This window comes from Serinus canaria, chromosome 1 (genome assembly GCF_022539315.1).
Source record: "Serinus canaria isolate serCan28SL12 chromosome 1, serCan2020, whole genome shotgun sequence".
Lineage (NCBI taxonomy): Eukaryota > Metazoa > Chordata > Aves > Passeriformes > Fringillidae > Serinus > Serinus canaria.
In genome coordinates this window covers 54,331,258-54,348,840 of record NC_066313.1, presented here as the reverse complement: position 1 = coordinate 54,348,840, position 17,583 = coordinate 54,331,258, and the positions used below count along the sequence as shown (strand labels likewise).

At 44.8% G+C, this 17,583-nt stretch overlaps 1 protein-coding gene across 4 annotated transcripts in view; it reads right to left on the bottom strand.

The window, feature by feature from the left end:
- Positions 1-7,625: 7,625 nt before the first annotated feature.
- Positions 7,626-17,583, bottom strand: part of TSC22D1 (TSC22 domain family member 1) — a 90,429-nt gene continuing 80,471 nt past the window's right edge. For 2 of the 4 annotated variants that reach the window (XM_009102965.4, XM_009102964.3), the window contains 2 exons: positions 10,049-10,100; positions 7,626-9,034 (listed from right to left, as the gene is read on the bottom strand). In XM_009102965.4, coding sequence (XP_009101213.1) covers positions 8,777-9,034; positions 10,049-10,100 — 310 coding nt within the window. In that variant the 3' untranslated portion in view covers positions 7,626-8,776. Of the gene's footprint in view, positions 9,035-10,048; positions 10,101-10,520; positions 10,837-17,583 lie in introns of those variants that run through there. The other 2 variants (XM_009102966.4, XM_018908671.3) reach the window with 2 other exon arrangements.

Here is a 17,583-nt window from a genome sequence, read left to right as displayed (position 1 = left end):
CTTTGAGGATGCTCCAGAAGAAAAGCAGCCCCAGACCTCCTCACTGTCAACTCTTAAAAACAGAAAGGGACCCCTGCTAGACTAATTCCTTCCCCTGTAAAATTTCACTTGATTTATTAAAAATAAACTGAGAGCAACAATATTGTGAAAGGCAGATGGAGAAAGCTCATGGCTGCAGGATTCTCAGCAAGGCTTTGCTAAGCCCTGTACTCAGGGGCACAGACAGGTACAGCACTCCAACCCATCTGCTCCACTCAGCTGCATAATTCTGATCCCCATTTGATTTTCTCCCATCCCAGGTAAGTATTTGGTTTTCCCCTCTATCAACTGGGGGCCACTTCTCCCTGAAGGCAGGGGAGCTCACAGTGAGCTGCAAACCAAATCCACTCTTCATGCTCACCTTCACTTTTAGTTTGTCTTCAGATCTGGGGTTTTCATCTACCATATATTTTCTACAAAGAAGCCCTTCTGGCTTCTTTCACTTGTGATTTTGCAAGTCTTTATAATCAGTTATTACAAATGCTTTAAGCAAGACCACTGAAGCACTTTGTAACATCCTTTTGGAGAATTTATAAACAAAGTTGTGTCAGGAACCAGCCTGACATCACTTAGAAACAAACATTTACCTCTAGAGTCATGGAAATATTTCCAAAGAACTGTTCCTTGCAGAGTTTCAGTGGTCTGGCCTGCCCAGATGTTTGGTCCTTACCTCAGTCACCTCATAGGGTCAGTCAAGCAGGAATGGTGGCCCTGGAGTAGATGGCACCAGGGAACATGCCACTTACAGCTCCAGAGACTGAATTAAGTCAGCGAAAAAGCCCAACTTCTTCTAGTATGGACATTCCTAAACATTCACCATGCTTTCATGTCTGTGCAAAAGATGCAATAAGTTACCCCTGGAGCACCTTTGGAACTCCTTAACATCCTATCTCCCATGGCAGAAAGATTTTATTCTGCAGAGTAGAGAAGTAACCACTTCCAGTACATTATAAAGCAGGTTTCATGGCTCCCCAGTGGTGCCAAGTTTCCAGCTTCTCTCTGGCTATGCAAGGAAGAGGAAATGAGCTCCTCAAGCCTCCTGTGAGGAATGGACCTTCATTTCCAGCACCTGTAAGTGGGGCTGGCAGGGCAGGAGGGGGATGAAGAGCAAAGCACGGCAGGCTGCAGCCCCAGGTGAGCCCATGGAGGGCACTCTGTGCTGGCAGTGGCTGGTTTCACAGAGATCATGAGTTTAAGCACAGATCTAATTGAATTGCAGATGTCTTTTCTGATGGCTATCTGCTAGCAAAGCTTCAATTAAAGCAGGAGCAAAGGCAGAACAGGGAGGTTCTCAGTAATAAAACTAATGGAAGGAAGAGTGGCCATTTACAGCAGCCTCCACAGAGAGCATAATGCAGGTAGATTCTTTTAACAAGATTTTTATTTTTGGGGGGGATGTGGGGCAAGAGATGTGAAACCTCAGCACAGATAACCAATTTCCAAATCCTAGAGATCCTGAGTGCACGTTGGACTGGAAAACAGCTAACAGTAATTTAAATAATACACAAATAAGCTCATCCCCACTGTTTCCAGTACTCCCTGATGAACAACTTCATCTTCTTTCCATTCTGAAGGCCATTCTGAGGTTTGTTCTTCTTGACTTTGGTTTTAAAGGCTGAAAGGTTTCCCTTTTGTTACTTCCAAGATTAAGGTGGATTTGCCCTGGGCTTGCACTTGCCAGATCAGAACTGCTGTCATCTGACAGTGCCTTTGGAGCTCCAAAGAGGGAGAACTTTAACAGAGATCTCAGTGCACCCAAACTACAAGACTATAAATTGGAGTATTATGACCTTTTTTTTTTTTTTTTTTTTTGCCTGCAGCTACTTTCTCATGATGGCTTGAGCCACATCCAGTGTGTATTACCACATACACATCATTGAAAAGCCATCCCCACCCAAGGCAACTGAAGAATCAAATTTAAGCTTCAAGATGGCCTGAGAACCTGGTTTAGCTCAGGAATAAGGTTTTTGAGAACTGTTTTCCCTTTCCTCAACCAATTGTTACACTGTACCCTAATTCCTGTTGTGCAACAATTTGGAGGCCTCTCAGCCATGTCCTACCCAAACCCTCTTGCTTCTTGGCGCAGCACAACTCTCCTGGGGGCATCTCAATGGACAATCACCCCCTGGGATTCAGTTTCAAGGAAAATAATCAGAGTTTGGCTCATTTTCCCCTTTGAACTGCTGCCCTTTTCCGATGTATTTACAATGTAAGGAAGTCAGTTTTTTCATGGTTTGGCTTTTAACTTTGTTGTTGAGCTTGGCTTTGCTCCTGTTGGAAATTAGACCCCAGTTGAGGAGGGCAGTTGCCAGTGTCTGCTGGAAACTCCTTGCCTGGGATTCTCAAGCAGGCCGTTTGTTGACCTAGCTCAGCACATACTAAATAAATGCAGTCAGAAGAGTCTGCTTACTCATCACAGGAAAAGGACTGGCCAAGTGGCAGGAGTTTTTTCAGAATATCCCCAAACATTTCAAATGCCTAAGACTTCTCAGGAGGTCCCTCCAGCAACCATTCTCCATTTATTTTCATACATCTGAAGTAACATTGAACAGCAAAGGCTGGAATTGGGCTGATTTCCTTGAATTTCTAACTTATTTCAGGTTTACTCCAGCAGAGAATCCACCAGGAAGTCAAAAAACATAATCCTAAAGAGAGAGGAGAAAAGTTACAGATAATGCATCATCTGTAAGATGTGACCTGTTACTAATGTGCTCAGGATGCTTAACGAGAGGTTTTGCAAATGACACATATTAAATAAACAAGCATGCCTCCAGCCAGCAAGCTTCCATTTCTCTCTGCAAGGAATAAATAATACTTAAAATTTTTTGTATTGAGATTTGTAGCTACAAAAAGTCATGGGTGGTAATTCCCAAATAGCCTTGTGGGGTTCTTTCTGCAGCTGAACCACAGGAAGCTCCTCCCAGGCATTGATTTATTCCGTAAGAATTAGGGAGAGGCATCTCTAAGGCACTGCATTTACTCCCCTGCTGCTGGGAGGTTTTGTCTGGGTGCTCTCTGGACAGTTTCCAGGCATGTTATTGAAGAGTATTTCTTGTTCCTTCCACAACAGTCACTTGCTCACTCCCCCCTGACTGGGATAGGGGAGAGATTCAAAGAAGTGAGAAGGCTTACAGGTTGATATCAAGACAGGCTAACAGGTAAAGCAAAAGCCGTGCACACCAGGGAATCCATTCATCACCTCCCATGGGCAGACAGGTGCTCAGCCATCCCCACAAAAGCAGGGCTCAGTCACATGTAATGGTGACTCGGAAAGACAAACCCCACGATTCCAAACATTCCTCCTTCTTCCTCCAGCTTTACATGCTGAGCATGATGCCATATGGTTTGGGATATCCCTTTGGGGTCAGCTGTCCCAGATGTGTCCCCTCCCAGCCCTCTCACTGGTGGGGTGAGAGGCAGAAAGGGCCCTGACTCTGCATCAGCCCAGCTCAGCTGTAACAAACACATCCCTGTGCTCCCAACGCTGTTCTCCAGACAAAACCAAACTATAGCCCCACACTAGCTCCTATGATGAATCCTAGCTCCACCCCAGCCCAAACCAGCATATTCTCCATCCCTGATTCCATACCATTTACATCATGCTCAGGTCCCACACTCTCCAGTACATCCTCATTACCCACCACCACTGTCACCATCCTTTGATATAATACACAGGTATCATTTCCTTAGTCTATGGATCACTCCTGGGAAATGTCTGTCATGCATCCACAAAATGTCCTATGAGTTCATTTAGTCCACGACTTTGGTCAGGACAGGAGATGTGGTGTGCTGTGTAGAGTTACTGGGCACCAAAGACAGGTCAGGTCAGGTCACTGCTGCACTTGCACTGCTTCCTGTAAGGCTTGTCCTCCACTGGTTTGGGTGATTCCTGCTGCAGTAATTCCTATAACACGCAAGCCAAATTCCACATTACAGCAATTTCAAGATGTTTCCATTACAATCTCCACCTCTGGTTCATTTGGAGCAGACCATGGGGTTCAAAATTGCAGTTTACTCTTCTGCTTGTCTTGCTCTGGCTTGGACTTTTCCACAGTCCTTTAGGAGTGTCCCTGCTCCAAGTGAAGCCTTAGCTAGGAACCACAGAGTCTTCAGGGGTCTACCTGCTGTGGCATGGACTTACCCACAGACACAGTTGCTTTGAGGTAGACCAGTTTCAGCATGGTCTTTTCCATGGGCCACAATGCCTTCAGAGATGTTCCTGCTCCAGTGTGGCCTCACCCACAGCCAGCCCCTTGGAAAGTAAACCTGCTCCAGTATGGCCTTACCCATGACAGTAGTCCCTCCAGGGGTGTATTTGCTCTCTCCTAGCCTTATCCACAGCCACACACTTTGGGGTAGTCTTGCATGACCTCAGGTACAGCCACTGATGTTTCAAGGTGTGCCTTCTCCAGCAACCATTCTCATGGATTTACCCTTGAGCCACAATCCCTTCAGAGGTCCAGCTGCTGTGGCACAGACATAACTATGGCCACAGATGCTGTGAGATGTACCTGCTCTGGCACGGCCTTATCCAGGGCCACAGATGCCTCAGGGTGTCCAGCTCCCACATGGACTCACCCACAGATCCCAGGCCCTTCCACTCAAGTTGATGCTGGAGTTCCAGCCTGTCTAGAGCAGCAGCAGCTCTGGCTATCTGCCAGCCCAACACATTGCCATGGCTGTTATCGAAATGTTCCCAGGCACTGCAGAGTAAGGAGATAAGCAGCACTGCAGTGCACTGAGCAGCCACTAAATGAGCACTAGACTCAGGCAGCAAGCCCTGTGACAAACAGGAGCCTGTCAATTAATAGCAAAACAGCAATAATAGTGATAAAATCGATCGAGCACATTCCAATCACATCTGTGGTACTTCGAGCCCCACAGCAGGCGACAAAAAGGACTGTTGTGGTTTAACCAGGCAGCTGCTAAGTGCCACAACATCCACTTGCTCTTATTTCTCTTTCCCTCCACAACAGTCACTTCCTTACTCCCCCACAGCGGGATAGGGGAGAGAATCAGAAAAGTGAGAAAACTCGTGTGTTACAGTTTAACAGAGAAGCAAACAAGGAATCCATTCACCACTCCCCGTGGGCAGGCAGGTGTTCAGCCATCTCCAGGAAAGCAGGGCTCCACCACATGTAACAGTGATTTGGGAAGACAGACAGCATCATTCTGAACTTCCTCCCCTTCTTCCCCCCAGCTCTATACACTGCGCACAACACCGTATTTTATAGGACACCCCTTTGGTCACTTGGAGTCAGCTGTCCCAGCTGTGCCCTCTCCCAGCTCCTTGAGCACCTCCAGCCCTCTCTCTGTTGGGGTGAGGCAGAAAAGGCCCTGACTCAGTGTCAGCCCTGCTCAGCTGCAGCAAACACATCCCAGTGTTCACTGTTTTGGTCACAAATCCAGCCCATGACCTCATACCAGCTACTCTGAGGAAAAGGTAGCTCTACCCCAGATACAGCCAGCACTTTCAAGTATTTACAGAGACCCCAAAATCTGAACTGCCTAGACTTGCCTTGGAGTTATTTGCCAAGAGATGCATTGGATTTAAAAAAAAAAAAAAAAAAAAAAAAAAAAAAAAAAAAAAAAAAAAAAAAAAAAAAGCCATAATAAGAAAAGACCAGCAACCTGGGTCTCAGTGATAATTTGCTTTGATCAGTTTATCATATTGCTGTTAAAAATAAAGCCAGTGTGCAGCTAATTGACAACAAGAAATTAAATGACAAACAGCCTGGATACAGCCTGAAGAGTTACTGAATTGGAGATATGCAGAGAATAAAAAGGCTGACATATAAAAGGTTACATTTAATATGACTCAGTGTGGATGAAAACATGAGCATCGCAGAGTTTGTAAAAAGAAAAATTTTGGTGGAAAAAGACAACACTCTTGACCACTGATAACATTTGATTTAGAGTTCTCTGAAAAATTATTTGTTCTAGAACAAAAGGAAAAATCAAAACAATTCATTCCAGAAGTATTACAACATAACTGACAAACATCTACTCTTTGTCTGGATTTCAAGCAAAATTGTAGTCTATTTGAATCTGTTTCATGAAGAGGCTGCAGCTTTGACAGACCTGTTGCTAAAATCATCTCACCAACAAAACATTGCTTGGCCTCATGTTAGTAATAAACAGCTCCAAGAACCAGATCCAGAGTTTAGAACTACTCAGTACATGAATGATCAAATTTGCCAGCATTGATTTGCCACTGTTTAGTACAGTTTAGTAAAATTATTAATGTATTACCTAACCAAAATCCTGAAGCCTTCCAAATAATTTCTTAAAGAACAGTTTAAAAAACCCCAAACTACAATTTAGAATACGATGATGCCATTCTTCAAAGAAATAAACCCTGAGGTCCATTTCATTAAAAAAAAAATAAATAAAAAAAAGCAAATTTTGATAGCTGAAGTGGTGAAAAAGCTGATCTGTGTAAGTATATAAAAAGTCAATTTTACAATGTTAGAGCCTGGAAGCACTGAAGAGACAGTCAGAATATAAAGGCAACTGCAGACAATTAAGCCCTTTAAAAAGCACCAAAATTAGCATTCCTTTTGTCAGATCCAAATAATTCAAGTGTTGTTCTGCCACAAAGGCCATCAACAATTCCTAATTTTAGCTTAATCCATTAGAAAGAAAAACCCTGCATTTCTCCCTGGTGTTTCCTCATTAAGAGTGCTCCTAAATTGTACACTGAAATCTCAAGATCACATCAATTCAAGTTCACACTCCCATGAAGACACACTCACACGAGCTCTTTAATATGGCAATCCCAATAAAGGCAATTCAACTACTGAAGCAGTGCCTTAACTGCTACATGGTAAGTATGCACCAAAAGCAAAAAATTTAGCTATTAATTACACAAGAGTGAACTGTCCTACTTTGAACCTTCAGCTTTCTCGTTTCCTCTGCTACACTTGATTACTCTCAGTAACAAGAAGCTCCACAAAAATGTTATCTCCTGATTTTCATTACAAGTGAGCAGTCATATGACCCTATAAAAAACCCTTTGTAAATAACCCTCATATTTTAAGTCAAATGAATTTCTTTTCTATTGCTGTAAAATTGCAAAATGCTTTGCTCCCCTGGTTGCAGTGCATTGATCATACCTTCACAATTCATTCACCTAGAAATTCATAAGCTCACATTCAGTTTTAATCGGTATTACTAAAAAGTTTTTCCAAACTTACACACACAAAACGGAAATTATTCTCAACATTTTTCAGAAGGCACAATTAATACTAGTGGGATAGCTGCAGTTCTCACTGCCTTTGTCACCCCGAGTTAAGGGTGGGAACTGTGCCAGCATGGGATGATCAGTGCACAGGCAAGGGCACTGTTTGCCACTAGGAAACAACTTATGTATTGTTATATACAACAGATATCTGTGGCCCCACAGTCCTGACCATATAGGACTGGACCAAACCCAGCAGTTTGCTTAGTCAGGTGCCATACTCCCTCCTCCCCCGTTTAACTTCAGTATCTGCCTGTTTTCAAAAGCTGACCTCACCATCCATGTAAAACTGCATTGCAACATCTTAAAAGTGGCTGTGGTTAACACCAGTACACTATACAAACAGTGATTTATCAACATTGTATGCTTTATTGAAAGTTGACAAGTGCAACAGTTAAATACATTGACGTGTTACAACTGTAGAGAACATGCACAAAAACATATGCATACTACTATACAGATCATATGCAAAAAATCCATACTGGGAAATCCAATTTTTTTTTTAATTCTTTGCTAGCAGGGCTTGATAATTTTTGGAGTGGTTTTCCCCATCTTGAACCAAACTACAATGAACAATGATTTACTTCAAGATTATCAGCAGCCAGGGAACTTCAGAAGTTACACAAACAGCATTAATTTGCCAAATTCTGAACAGTTGCGTAGGTGCATTCTTATTTATGTAGCATTAAAAAAAACTTTTCAAACTTCTTCAGATCAGCCAATGAAACAACTAAACTTCAATCTGTACAACCTAAATAGTTACAGTTTTCTATTTTACAAAGTAATTACACTAAATACACAAATATACAGTAGGCAAATAACCTTCATGGTAATTATCCTATGACCCAACAACTGTATTGTCACCTACCTGTTTTCTATATATAATACAGCTTTATGCACCTGTCCACTGGTTCAGAAAACGGTGCAAATATTTGCACTTAAGGTTTCAGGTGACAATTAAGTGTTAAACACTGAGATTACCTTTCTCCCTCTTCCTCTTAGATCCTATGCACCAGTCCACACTTTGCAACCCCAATGCACTACAGGGGGTTGAGCCATCACTTTTTACTCCAGTCTATTTCTTCACGTTTCCAAGTTTGAAAAGCACTTGTATCAGCTGTAGCACTGGATGAGTGGAAGATTTAAAAACAAACCAAAAAAGTTCAGGCATGCAGCTTCGTTTCTCAGCCATTTGCAGAAGCTGCTCGAGTCCCCAGCGTACTTGTGCTAATTCTCTGGAAGAAGTTTATTTTATTCAACCAACCTAAGAACATAGACTCCTTCAAGCCAAAGGGGTAAGGGAGGTAAGAGAGAGACAGATGAGTGTGTAATACAAGGGGGAGAAGCCTCTCCTGATGTGTGCAAGGCATGGAGTCCTCAGTCTGGGTTGCAATGTGCATTGAAATGGATGAAGGGTGGCTGTGGCGGATTCCCGCTAGTCCTCCTCGCTCTGGACAGTCCAGAAGCCAGCAATCATGATGGCGATGACATCCTGAACTATGCTGAAGGCCCTGAGCCCTGTGATGCTGGCTGAGCAGGCTGCTGTGCTGTCCCTTGTGACTGGGAAGAGGAAGGCGGAGAACCAGTCTGCAGCTGTGCTTGGAACTGGGCAAGCTGCTCTGGGCTGGCAAGTGTTTTTAGCAGAGTGTTTTCTTGCTCCAGCTGCGAGTTCTTCTCTATCAGCTCTTTGATTTGCTCTTTGAGGACCTCCACTTCCTCTCTTACTGCGTACATCAAGTGACTCTTTACCAGATCCTGCAACGCAGAACAGTGTATGTTAGGAGAGCAGTGCAGCGCCCAGTCTGGGCTGCCAGCCTGCCCCACCGGAGCCGCGGCAGAGCCCGCTATGCAGTGTGACCCCGGTAGCGCTGTCCCGGCCGTGCCGAGCAGAGCCGTGCCGGGCTGTCACCGCCGGCACTCACGTGCGGCCCGGCCTGCACAGCGGCCCCGCCCCCGCGCCAGGCCCCGCCCCCGCGCGCGCCGGCTGCAGCCAGTTCTGGGCGCAGGTTGCCGCATTTCCCTCCCTCCCGCCGTCCGCGCGCGACCGCGGGTGACGTCAGAGCGCGGCGCGGCCAATGGGCGGCCGAGTTATTTATAGCCGGGAGTTAAAGGCTCGGAGTTTGCCTAGCAACAGCCGGAGAGGCTCCCGGGAGAACGGCTCCAGGCACCGCTCCAGTAACAAAGGGCGGCCGGGCCCCCGGCTCCGCGTCGGGCGGGGGCCGGGGCAGCGGCCGCGGCGGCCCCCGAGGCGAAGCCGCCGGCTCCGGGCACCGCAGCGCCCGTGCCGCCCGCGGGGAGAAGGGCGCAGCGGCGGGGGATGCCCCGGCTGCAGCCCGCGGGGGATGCGCTCGCTAGCTTTGCGCTCGCCTGCGCTTGCGGGGGGAGTTAAAAAGATAAAATTAAAACTACCCCAAAACGTCCTCTCTTTGAGACTGTAAAAACCCACAAATACGCTCCGCTTTCTGCCCAGCAGCGCCCCTCCACCGCCGCATGGAGCCGGGATCAATCGTTTGGGGAGGCAGTAGCCAAGAGCAATGCCGTCATTCCCTCCCCGGCATCAATACACAAACGTGCGCATTCCTCCCCGCGGGAAGCCTTTGATCAATCAAAAAATGAATAAAAAAAAAAAAAAAAATTCTCGACGCCGTGCCTCCCCTTCCGTCCCCGGCTCCGCTACCGAAACGCGTCCCAGCACGGTAACGCCGCTCTATCCCCATATTGTTTACTGCTTCAAGCCCGAGCAAGGTTTTAAGCCCCATCAGTACGTACCATCGCTTGCTCGATTTTGTTGTCGATAGCTACTACGCTTGCACCAGAGGAGCTGCAAGAGAAAAAGAAAGAGAAAAAACATACAACATTAGCGGCGGCTGAATTATTTAAGAGATAAGAGACGCGAGCATTGGTAGCCAGTTGGCTGAGAAAGTCATCCTCACGCTGCCCTACCGCCGCCTCACCAGGATGCTCTAATGCAGCAAAGCAACCTGTAAAGCCGCGCCGAGCCCCCCCGCCCGCAGCCCCGACTAAATATCCCGACATTTTGCCCCCCGACGGACCATAAAGATGGAGCTCAATCGCAGGCTGCGGCAGAAGCGCTGGGCGCCGGGAAGGGCAGCACCTCCGGGGGGAGAGGAGGGCGCCGGTGCCGCCGCTGCGGCTCCCCCGGACAAAGGAGCCAGCCCGGAGCTCACCTGCCCCGCTACCGCCGCGCCGGCAGAGCCGCTCGGACACAACACTTATTTACCTACTGTCGAGCCTCAGAGACGAGGTGTCGGTGCCCAGCAATGACGATAAGAACGAAATCGAGAAGTGTCTTAGTTGATAAACTCCTAGATCCATTGCCACCGGTCTACAACATTGGGCATTCATGCAACCGCGGCCAGAAACGCTCCCCGGAAAAAAAAAAAAATCGGGTCTCGCTCCTCTCGAAGGCGTGTGTGCGTGCGGGGCCGCTCCGCCGGGCGAGGCGGGGCCGGGACCCTGCGGGACCCTACGGGGCTGCGCTCGGCCGGCTCCGAGCGGGGTCAGCGCTCCGCCGCGCAGCACAAAACCCGGGCATCCCGGCCCCCCCCATCATTTATGCGCCGGCGCCGCCTCCCATTGGCTGCGCTGCCCGGGCCCCGCCCCAAGCCGCGCGCATCTCATTAGCGCGCCCCTCCCGGCCGCGCGCGGCGCGGGCCGGCGGCGCCCACGCGGAACAGTCCCGCACGCGCGGGGAAAGGGGGGCGGGGGGGAAGTCTCGGTCCCGCCGCCTCCTCGAGCCCCGGCACGCGCGCTGCCGCAGCGCCGCTCGCGCTGCCGGCCCCTGCCCGCAGCAACGAAGGGGGACTTAAAATTAAAAACAAAAAGAAAAAGAAAAAAAAAAGAAGAGAGAAAAAAAAAATAATTAGCGGGCCCGGGGAGCGGCGGGGGAACCCCGCACGGCCCGGCGGGAGCGCGGGACGCGCCGAGGGCCGCCCGTGGCCGCGCCGACACCGCCACCTATCGGCGCGCGGCAGCGGGAAAGTCCCGGTGCCGCCTCCCACGGCTTATGCAGGGAGCCGTACCTCCGCCTCTGCCCGAAATCAGCACATTTCAGCCCCGCAAAGCGCAGCCCGTGCCCGGCAGCTCTGCTCGCTTCGCCCATGCCAAGCAGGAAAAGTAGGATACTCACATACTGCTGAAGATAAAACTGTTTCAGACGGCTACAAGCCCCCTTTATCCCTTACACACGCCTTACGAGCCCATAAGGCCTTTTTTGAAAAAAATACTCAGCCACCTATCATCTACAAAAGCACATACGGCACAAACCTGTGGACTTCTAGCAAGCCGGCTGATACTATTCTGCAGTAACAGGGAAAATGCCTACTGACTTATTTTTAGGTTGTGCCATAAGGCACTTAGTCCTAAAAGTTGCAGCATGTGCATTAATAATTTAGGATAAGATCCATCTCCCACCTAACTGTGGTGTTTTTCTCAACAAATGTTATGCTCTCATGTGTCATGGAACACAGCAACTACATTCAGTGCCCGTCCAAGTGATCTTCTCTACCAGTGGCTTAGAAAGAGACCCAAGGCTGAACTAGATCACCATCAAATACTGTCACAAGAAACAGCCAACCCTTAAAAACCACTCTTTTCTAGACCTGCAGTTTCAGCATGTTACATTACATAAAGGTGCAAAAAAAAGTAAAAACCCTCTTCCATTCTCTACAGCAAACCTCTTCAAGATCTACAAGTCACATACATCACAGGTGCTGCTCCCAGAGAAGCAGGAAAGCCAGGAGGCACGGAATAATCATCTTAAAGCTAAATTTAGCATTTGCGTATCTGCATCATCCTTCTTAGTTTATTTACGTTGTCCTACACTACTATTCTTTCATTCAGTAATGCCAGCAGAGTAGTACAAACTAATCCTGTTCACAGGGAGGTCACATTTAAGAATAATAATTCCTCACAGCCACTTTCCTGTTACCAGAGAGGGTTCACATCCTACAAGGGCACAGCTCTCATTCCACCCTTTGGATATGTGGGGAATATGCACAGGATAGCAGCTAACAGGCTGAAAATAAAAGGAAGTGTTTTAGAAAACACCCTCCCTGTACTGACTTGCAAACTCGTGACAGCAAGTAAAGCGAGGCAATGCATTGGAACACGTGCACCAGGCTCCAGCTTCCCCCCGAGGGACAAGCCCAGGACCCACGTGCTGCACGGACACCTCCCCGTAGCACTTTCTCTGCAGAGGTTACTCACTACACACCAGTCATCAAGTGAGCCCTTTGACAGACAGTGCCAGCAGTAATCTGTACTGGAATCTCTATCAACTCCTTGACTTGATCTAAATTCATATTTTATGAGAGGTTGGGCTTCAAAACCAGCAATGTCTCAAATGACTCCTCCCCATGGCAGTTACTCAGCACAATTAACAGAACTGCAGTAGGACAAAAGCTCTGGGACAACCTCTGTGACTTGTAGTTCTTCATCAGAAAAAGGGCAGAGTAGGTGCAAAACCAGCTATGTCCTATCACTGCTAATCAGGCTCTTAGAAAAAAACTTGAAGATAGCAAACTCACAGGCCTGGACAGAGGTATCCTGAAAACGCCTGCTTTGCTACTGCAGGACAGACAGCAGACTGTTGTTATTTGGTTTTATTCATATATGTAGAAATAAAGTCATGGATTCATTCCAACATGGTTATTGGTTCTGCCGTAACAACTGATAATTATCAAATGCCATTATTTCATTTACAACAGAAAAATTATACCATTCTCAAACTAAATTAACAACACTGCCATCTTTAATCTATATTAATCTTCACAAAGAAGAGATAACACATATGATCCTAAATCAAATTCCCACTAAACTCATTAACCATCTTCCATTAACTTCAGTGGGCTTTTAAAAAAACTGTCATTTATTTTTAGATGCCTACAAGCAGAGTTGTGATTCAACAGAAAGCTGTCAGCTGCGTAAGTAGGACTGCATATTAATATGCGTGCTCTGCTTTGCCCACTCTACAAAAAAGCAAACCATAAGTGTCCCTTTATGGCTGAGAAAGTGGATCATGTAGGGAATTAAAAAAACCCCATGATATAAATTACTTTTATCTCCAAAACTGGGCTGAAATTTTTTGGGAGGAGGGGACAGCACCACTATCTCTGATGTTCTCAGTTCAGCATCCTTGCCTGAACAAGGACAGACACTGAACTCTAAGTATGGGTTTTTGCTGTTGTTTTTAACAAATGTCTCATTTATAAAATAAAGTATACGGAAGGTTTAAGGAAGGTAGTTCTGCAAACTCCGTTTTCCTCTAGAAGGGCGTCAGCATTACTACTGTGTTACTCAAAACATTATAACCACCTATTTTGACACCTCATTAACAGATAATACATGATATTCGACTCCTGGAAAAGCTTTAATTCCTGGGAGTAGAGGTGAAAAAGGCTGCAGAATTCCTCAGTTTGGTTAAGACACTCTAGGTCTGCATTGGGTTGGACAAATTCATGTTGTTAGCACATGCTTTGGAAGCATGCGTTCCTACAGAGCCACCCAGGTGTTCACAAACTGCATAAAGTAACAGAAAAAGACTCGAGATGGGCTCCTGAGAAATCAGCAGGGTAGAGAACAATACAGAAACGAGTAGCTCACCGGCATCTTTGATCCTCAAGTAAACTGACTTCTAAAATGAAACATACAAACAGTAGCCAAAGACTTTTAGCACGTGTAACCTTTTGTAATATTTCAGCTCTTAAACACTTTCGCTCCCACTAAGTAATTTCCTCGTCTCAATTTATTCATGCTAAGCACTTGAAAAAAGTGCTTTTCATCTTATGCACATAATGAGGTAAACTACAGCACAGAATCATTTTGTCTCTATACAAGTCTGGTTTGTCATATTTCTCCATGCGTGTTAAAGAGTTCTTTAACTTAAAACATTTATCTTTTAAGTACCTTGTCAGTGTATGCTCCCTTCAGATGACAACATTAAAAACCCTCGATAAGCATCTTCTGAACATAAAATAAATCTCAGCTTTTGATGATGTTACAAAGATGCCACACCAGAAACCATATTAGAAGAACAGCAATTGCTGTCACAGCACACTTTCATCTTACGCTCAGGCTCAGATCTTGTGAACTTCAACTACAGCTTTCAACTGCAGAATGCAAGTACTGAAGAGGTTAAAAATAAAATCTGCCATTTACTCAAGAAAAGGCTACAGTAATTAGATTCTACCTGACATCTGACTGTGCATTTCACTTGGCATCTAAAAATGGAGAATAAATGGCAGAGTACCATTCTGCCTTAAAATTCATAGATTCAAAATTCTTTGTGTATTGACAGCAACCCTCCCAGCATCCAACTTACGCAAAATTGTGCCAAGCTAATAACTGAGAGAGAAAGCTCTGGCTGTTCTTGACATCAAGGACTAAAGGTTTATTTATTTCAAGAGACCATGATTTTTTTTCTTCATCTCAGTAAAGGTACATAACTGGAGAAGTTGTCCAACGAAATTTCCCACAGTAAATCATAAATATTTTTAACAGACTAAGGACCAAAAAAAAAACAACCCAACAAAATAACCCCACCCACACAAGCCCCATCTTCAGATAGCCTAAATAAAGATCACAAAATCTTTATTCAGCCAACTTCCTTTTCCAGCTCCAAATCTTTAGTTAAGATCTTGATTTAAAGAAACCAAGCCACTAAGAAATTACTGCTCAGCTCCAAAAGACTTGTTTTATTTCAAGATTGAATTCAGTTATTTCAATTTACATATTTCTGCTAAATTGAAAAAGCTCTTTCTACAAGACAGTACTCTCTCAGTTTTCCTAAATGTGAATGTGAGCTTTTCCTCCTCCATAGTAATCTTATTTGCATCTATAATTTAGTTTATTTGATTGCTCGAAATTGGGTTTAGTTCCAGGAAAAACAGATAAAAGGGAAAGCTATGCAATATGCCAGTGAAATGAAGTGCTGTATTTGTAAATACTTTTATTTTTTACTTTTTTTTCCCAGATGTGCAAGCATAACTAAATAAATATTTAGTGGAAAGAATACACACACCCTACTGGGGCTCTGGAAATAACCTGACAGTATCTCTGATCACAGTGCATACACAGAAGTATCACGCTGTGAGCTCTACTCAAGAGAGAGAAGGCTGCATTTAAAGCAAGATAACCATGTAAGATCAAAAGAAAAACAAGGAGAGGTTCTCACTGGTTCCTCTGAGGATATCTTCTTTCTCTTTGACAGGCAACTAATTACCAAGTCAATCCTAGTTATTTTTAATGAGAATTATAATGATTGTACTAATTTTAATGCTGACAAAACAAAACATGTCTATAATCAAGTATCTGGATACAGCCAAACAAAGAGATGACCCACTTGTTACCCGTCAGAGAGAACTCTGATGGGAAATATGAGCCATCTTAAAGCAATTTTGATACTTGGAGAAGGATATAGGGCATCCCTTTTCCCGAGATCATGCACAGATAACCTTCTAGCAATGCAGTTGAGATAAAGGTCTGTGCTCTGTAGATATCCAATGAGTTTCAAAGTCCCTTCACAGAGCCAGCTGAGGTCTATCATAACTCAAAAACTGAAATTACATCCAGATGCTACTCCACTTTAAAGAAGTTATGCATTTACAGTAACATGCAGCTTGGGAATCATTCCTGATTTCAGAAACCCTTAAATGAGTAGGTGTGAAATATTTGACTTTACTACAGGTGAAAGCCCTCCTCCTCCTCAGCATCCCATAAAGTGCCCTTGACCAAGGACTGCAAAGGAAGGAATCCACCAACATGTTAGCATCCTGAAACTTTTAAGTGAGACATCTGAGCCAGGAATATTTTCTTTCCTCCAGAAAGCTCCACACAATGTCAACACTGCATTCTGACATTGTTCCCAGGATGGATGTGGGAAAGAAGTTTAATGCCATAATGCAGCATATATAGAAGAGTGATAAAATGTTACAACCTTTAAGTTTCACAACCCAAATTTATTTTTTCTCTACGTTAAGTTTGGCTTCAATAATTTAATGCATAGAAAGAGTGTTCAATTCTCTAATCTTCTGTGTACCTTTCATGTGTAAATGCTTTTCTCAAAGGCAAGAACACCCTGAAGTAAAAACCACTTACACAAATATTTAATCCTACTTATCCTAACTGCACAACAGATTTTTCAACCACATACTCCAAAATTAAATGAAGAGGGAAGGAAAGAGTCACTGGAGCATTTTAAGTTACACTTAACATAACAAGCATGGCAAGTATAGGGAGTGTTTTGGCATACTGACATGACAAGCATTTGGAAAGATGAAAGTCTCTGTATTAAAAAGCATCTCTGACCCAGGGGACAAACAACCCCAGAGGGACAACAAGAAAGTGGCTGACAGCTACCCACTCCCCCCTATTGAAGGTTACTTTCAACAGTACATGGTAGGTTTAGTAATCAAATTAAAAACCAGCCAAATTAACCTGTAACTAAGAAGGATCATCTTCTATTATTTTTGAACTTGTATTATTTTCTGTTTCCTAAGGGCTGCCAGAAAGCCACAACAGGTCTCATGAAATGGGAAAACTATGTCTAACTGAGCACTGCTAATTGTGGAAAGGGGAGATGGAGGATCTTGAGGCTCTTCATTTCCCCTGTCCCCAGCTCCTTATAAAGTTTACACCCATTATGCCTTTTTTTAAAAACTCCTTAATTCAGTCCTTCCTCTTTTCCCACCTCCTCCTCTGTTTCTAATTGTTACCCTTGAAACTATATTAAAAATCTTGGATCAGCTAATAATTTAGTCACACTTATTAAATAAGTATTTATATAGCATTAACAGCTGGTCTACACTTCCCACTGAATACCATTTGCCCTTTGATGGCCATTTTTTGGTGTGACACTTGAAATTAAGCCTATGTTTCATACAGAAGCCTATCACACTAGAAGCCAACTCAGGGTTGCTAGGAAAAAAGCCAAAACTTCTGCAATTAACTAGAGTTGTCCTATGGTCTTCAGGAAGCTGGGTATAAAGTTCCCTACCCCAGCTTTTACAGAAATTACTAAGAACAGCTGATGAAAAGTACAGAAACAAAAGGTAAGTCCTCAGTGTGGGAAAGGAACACCCGGGATGCAGAACCCGATCTGCCATGAATGAGGATGAAAATCGGCCACTTCTCAGCTTTTGTGGTAGCAGATCCCTCATTACCACCCTGCTGTGCAGAACCATTTTAAGGTCATTCTGTTAAATAATAATAAAATCCCAACCCTGCAATTTGTTTACACATATAGAAAAATCAAGACAATAAGCTCAGAGTTCAGTGCCACTTTT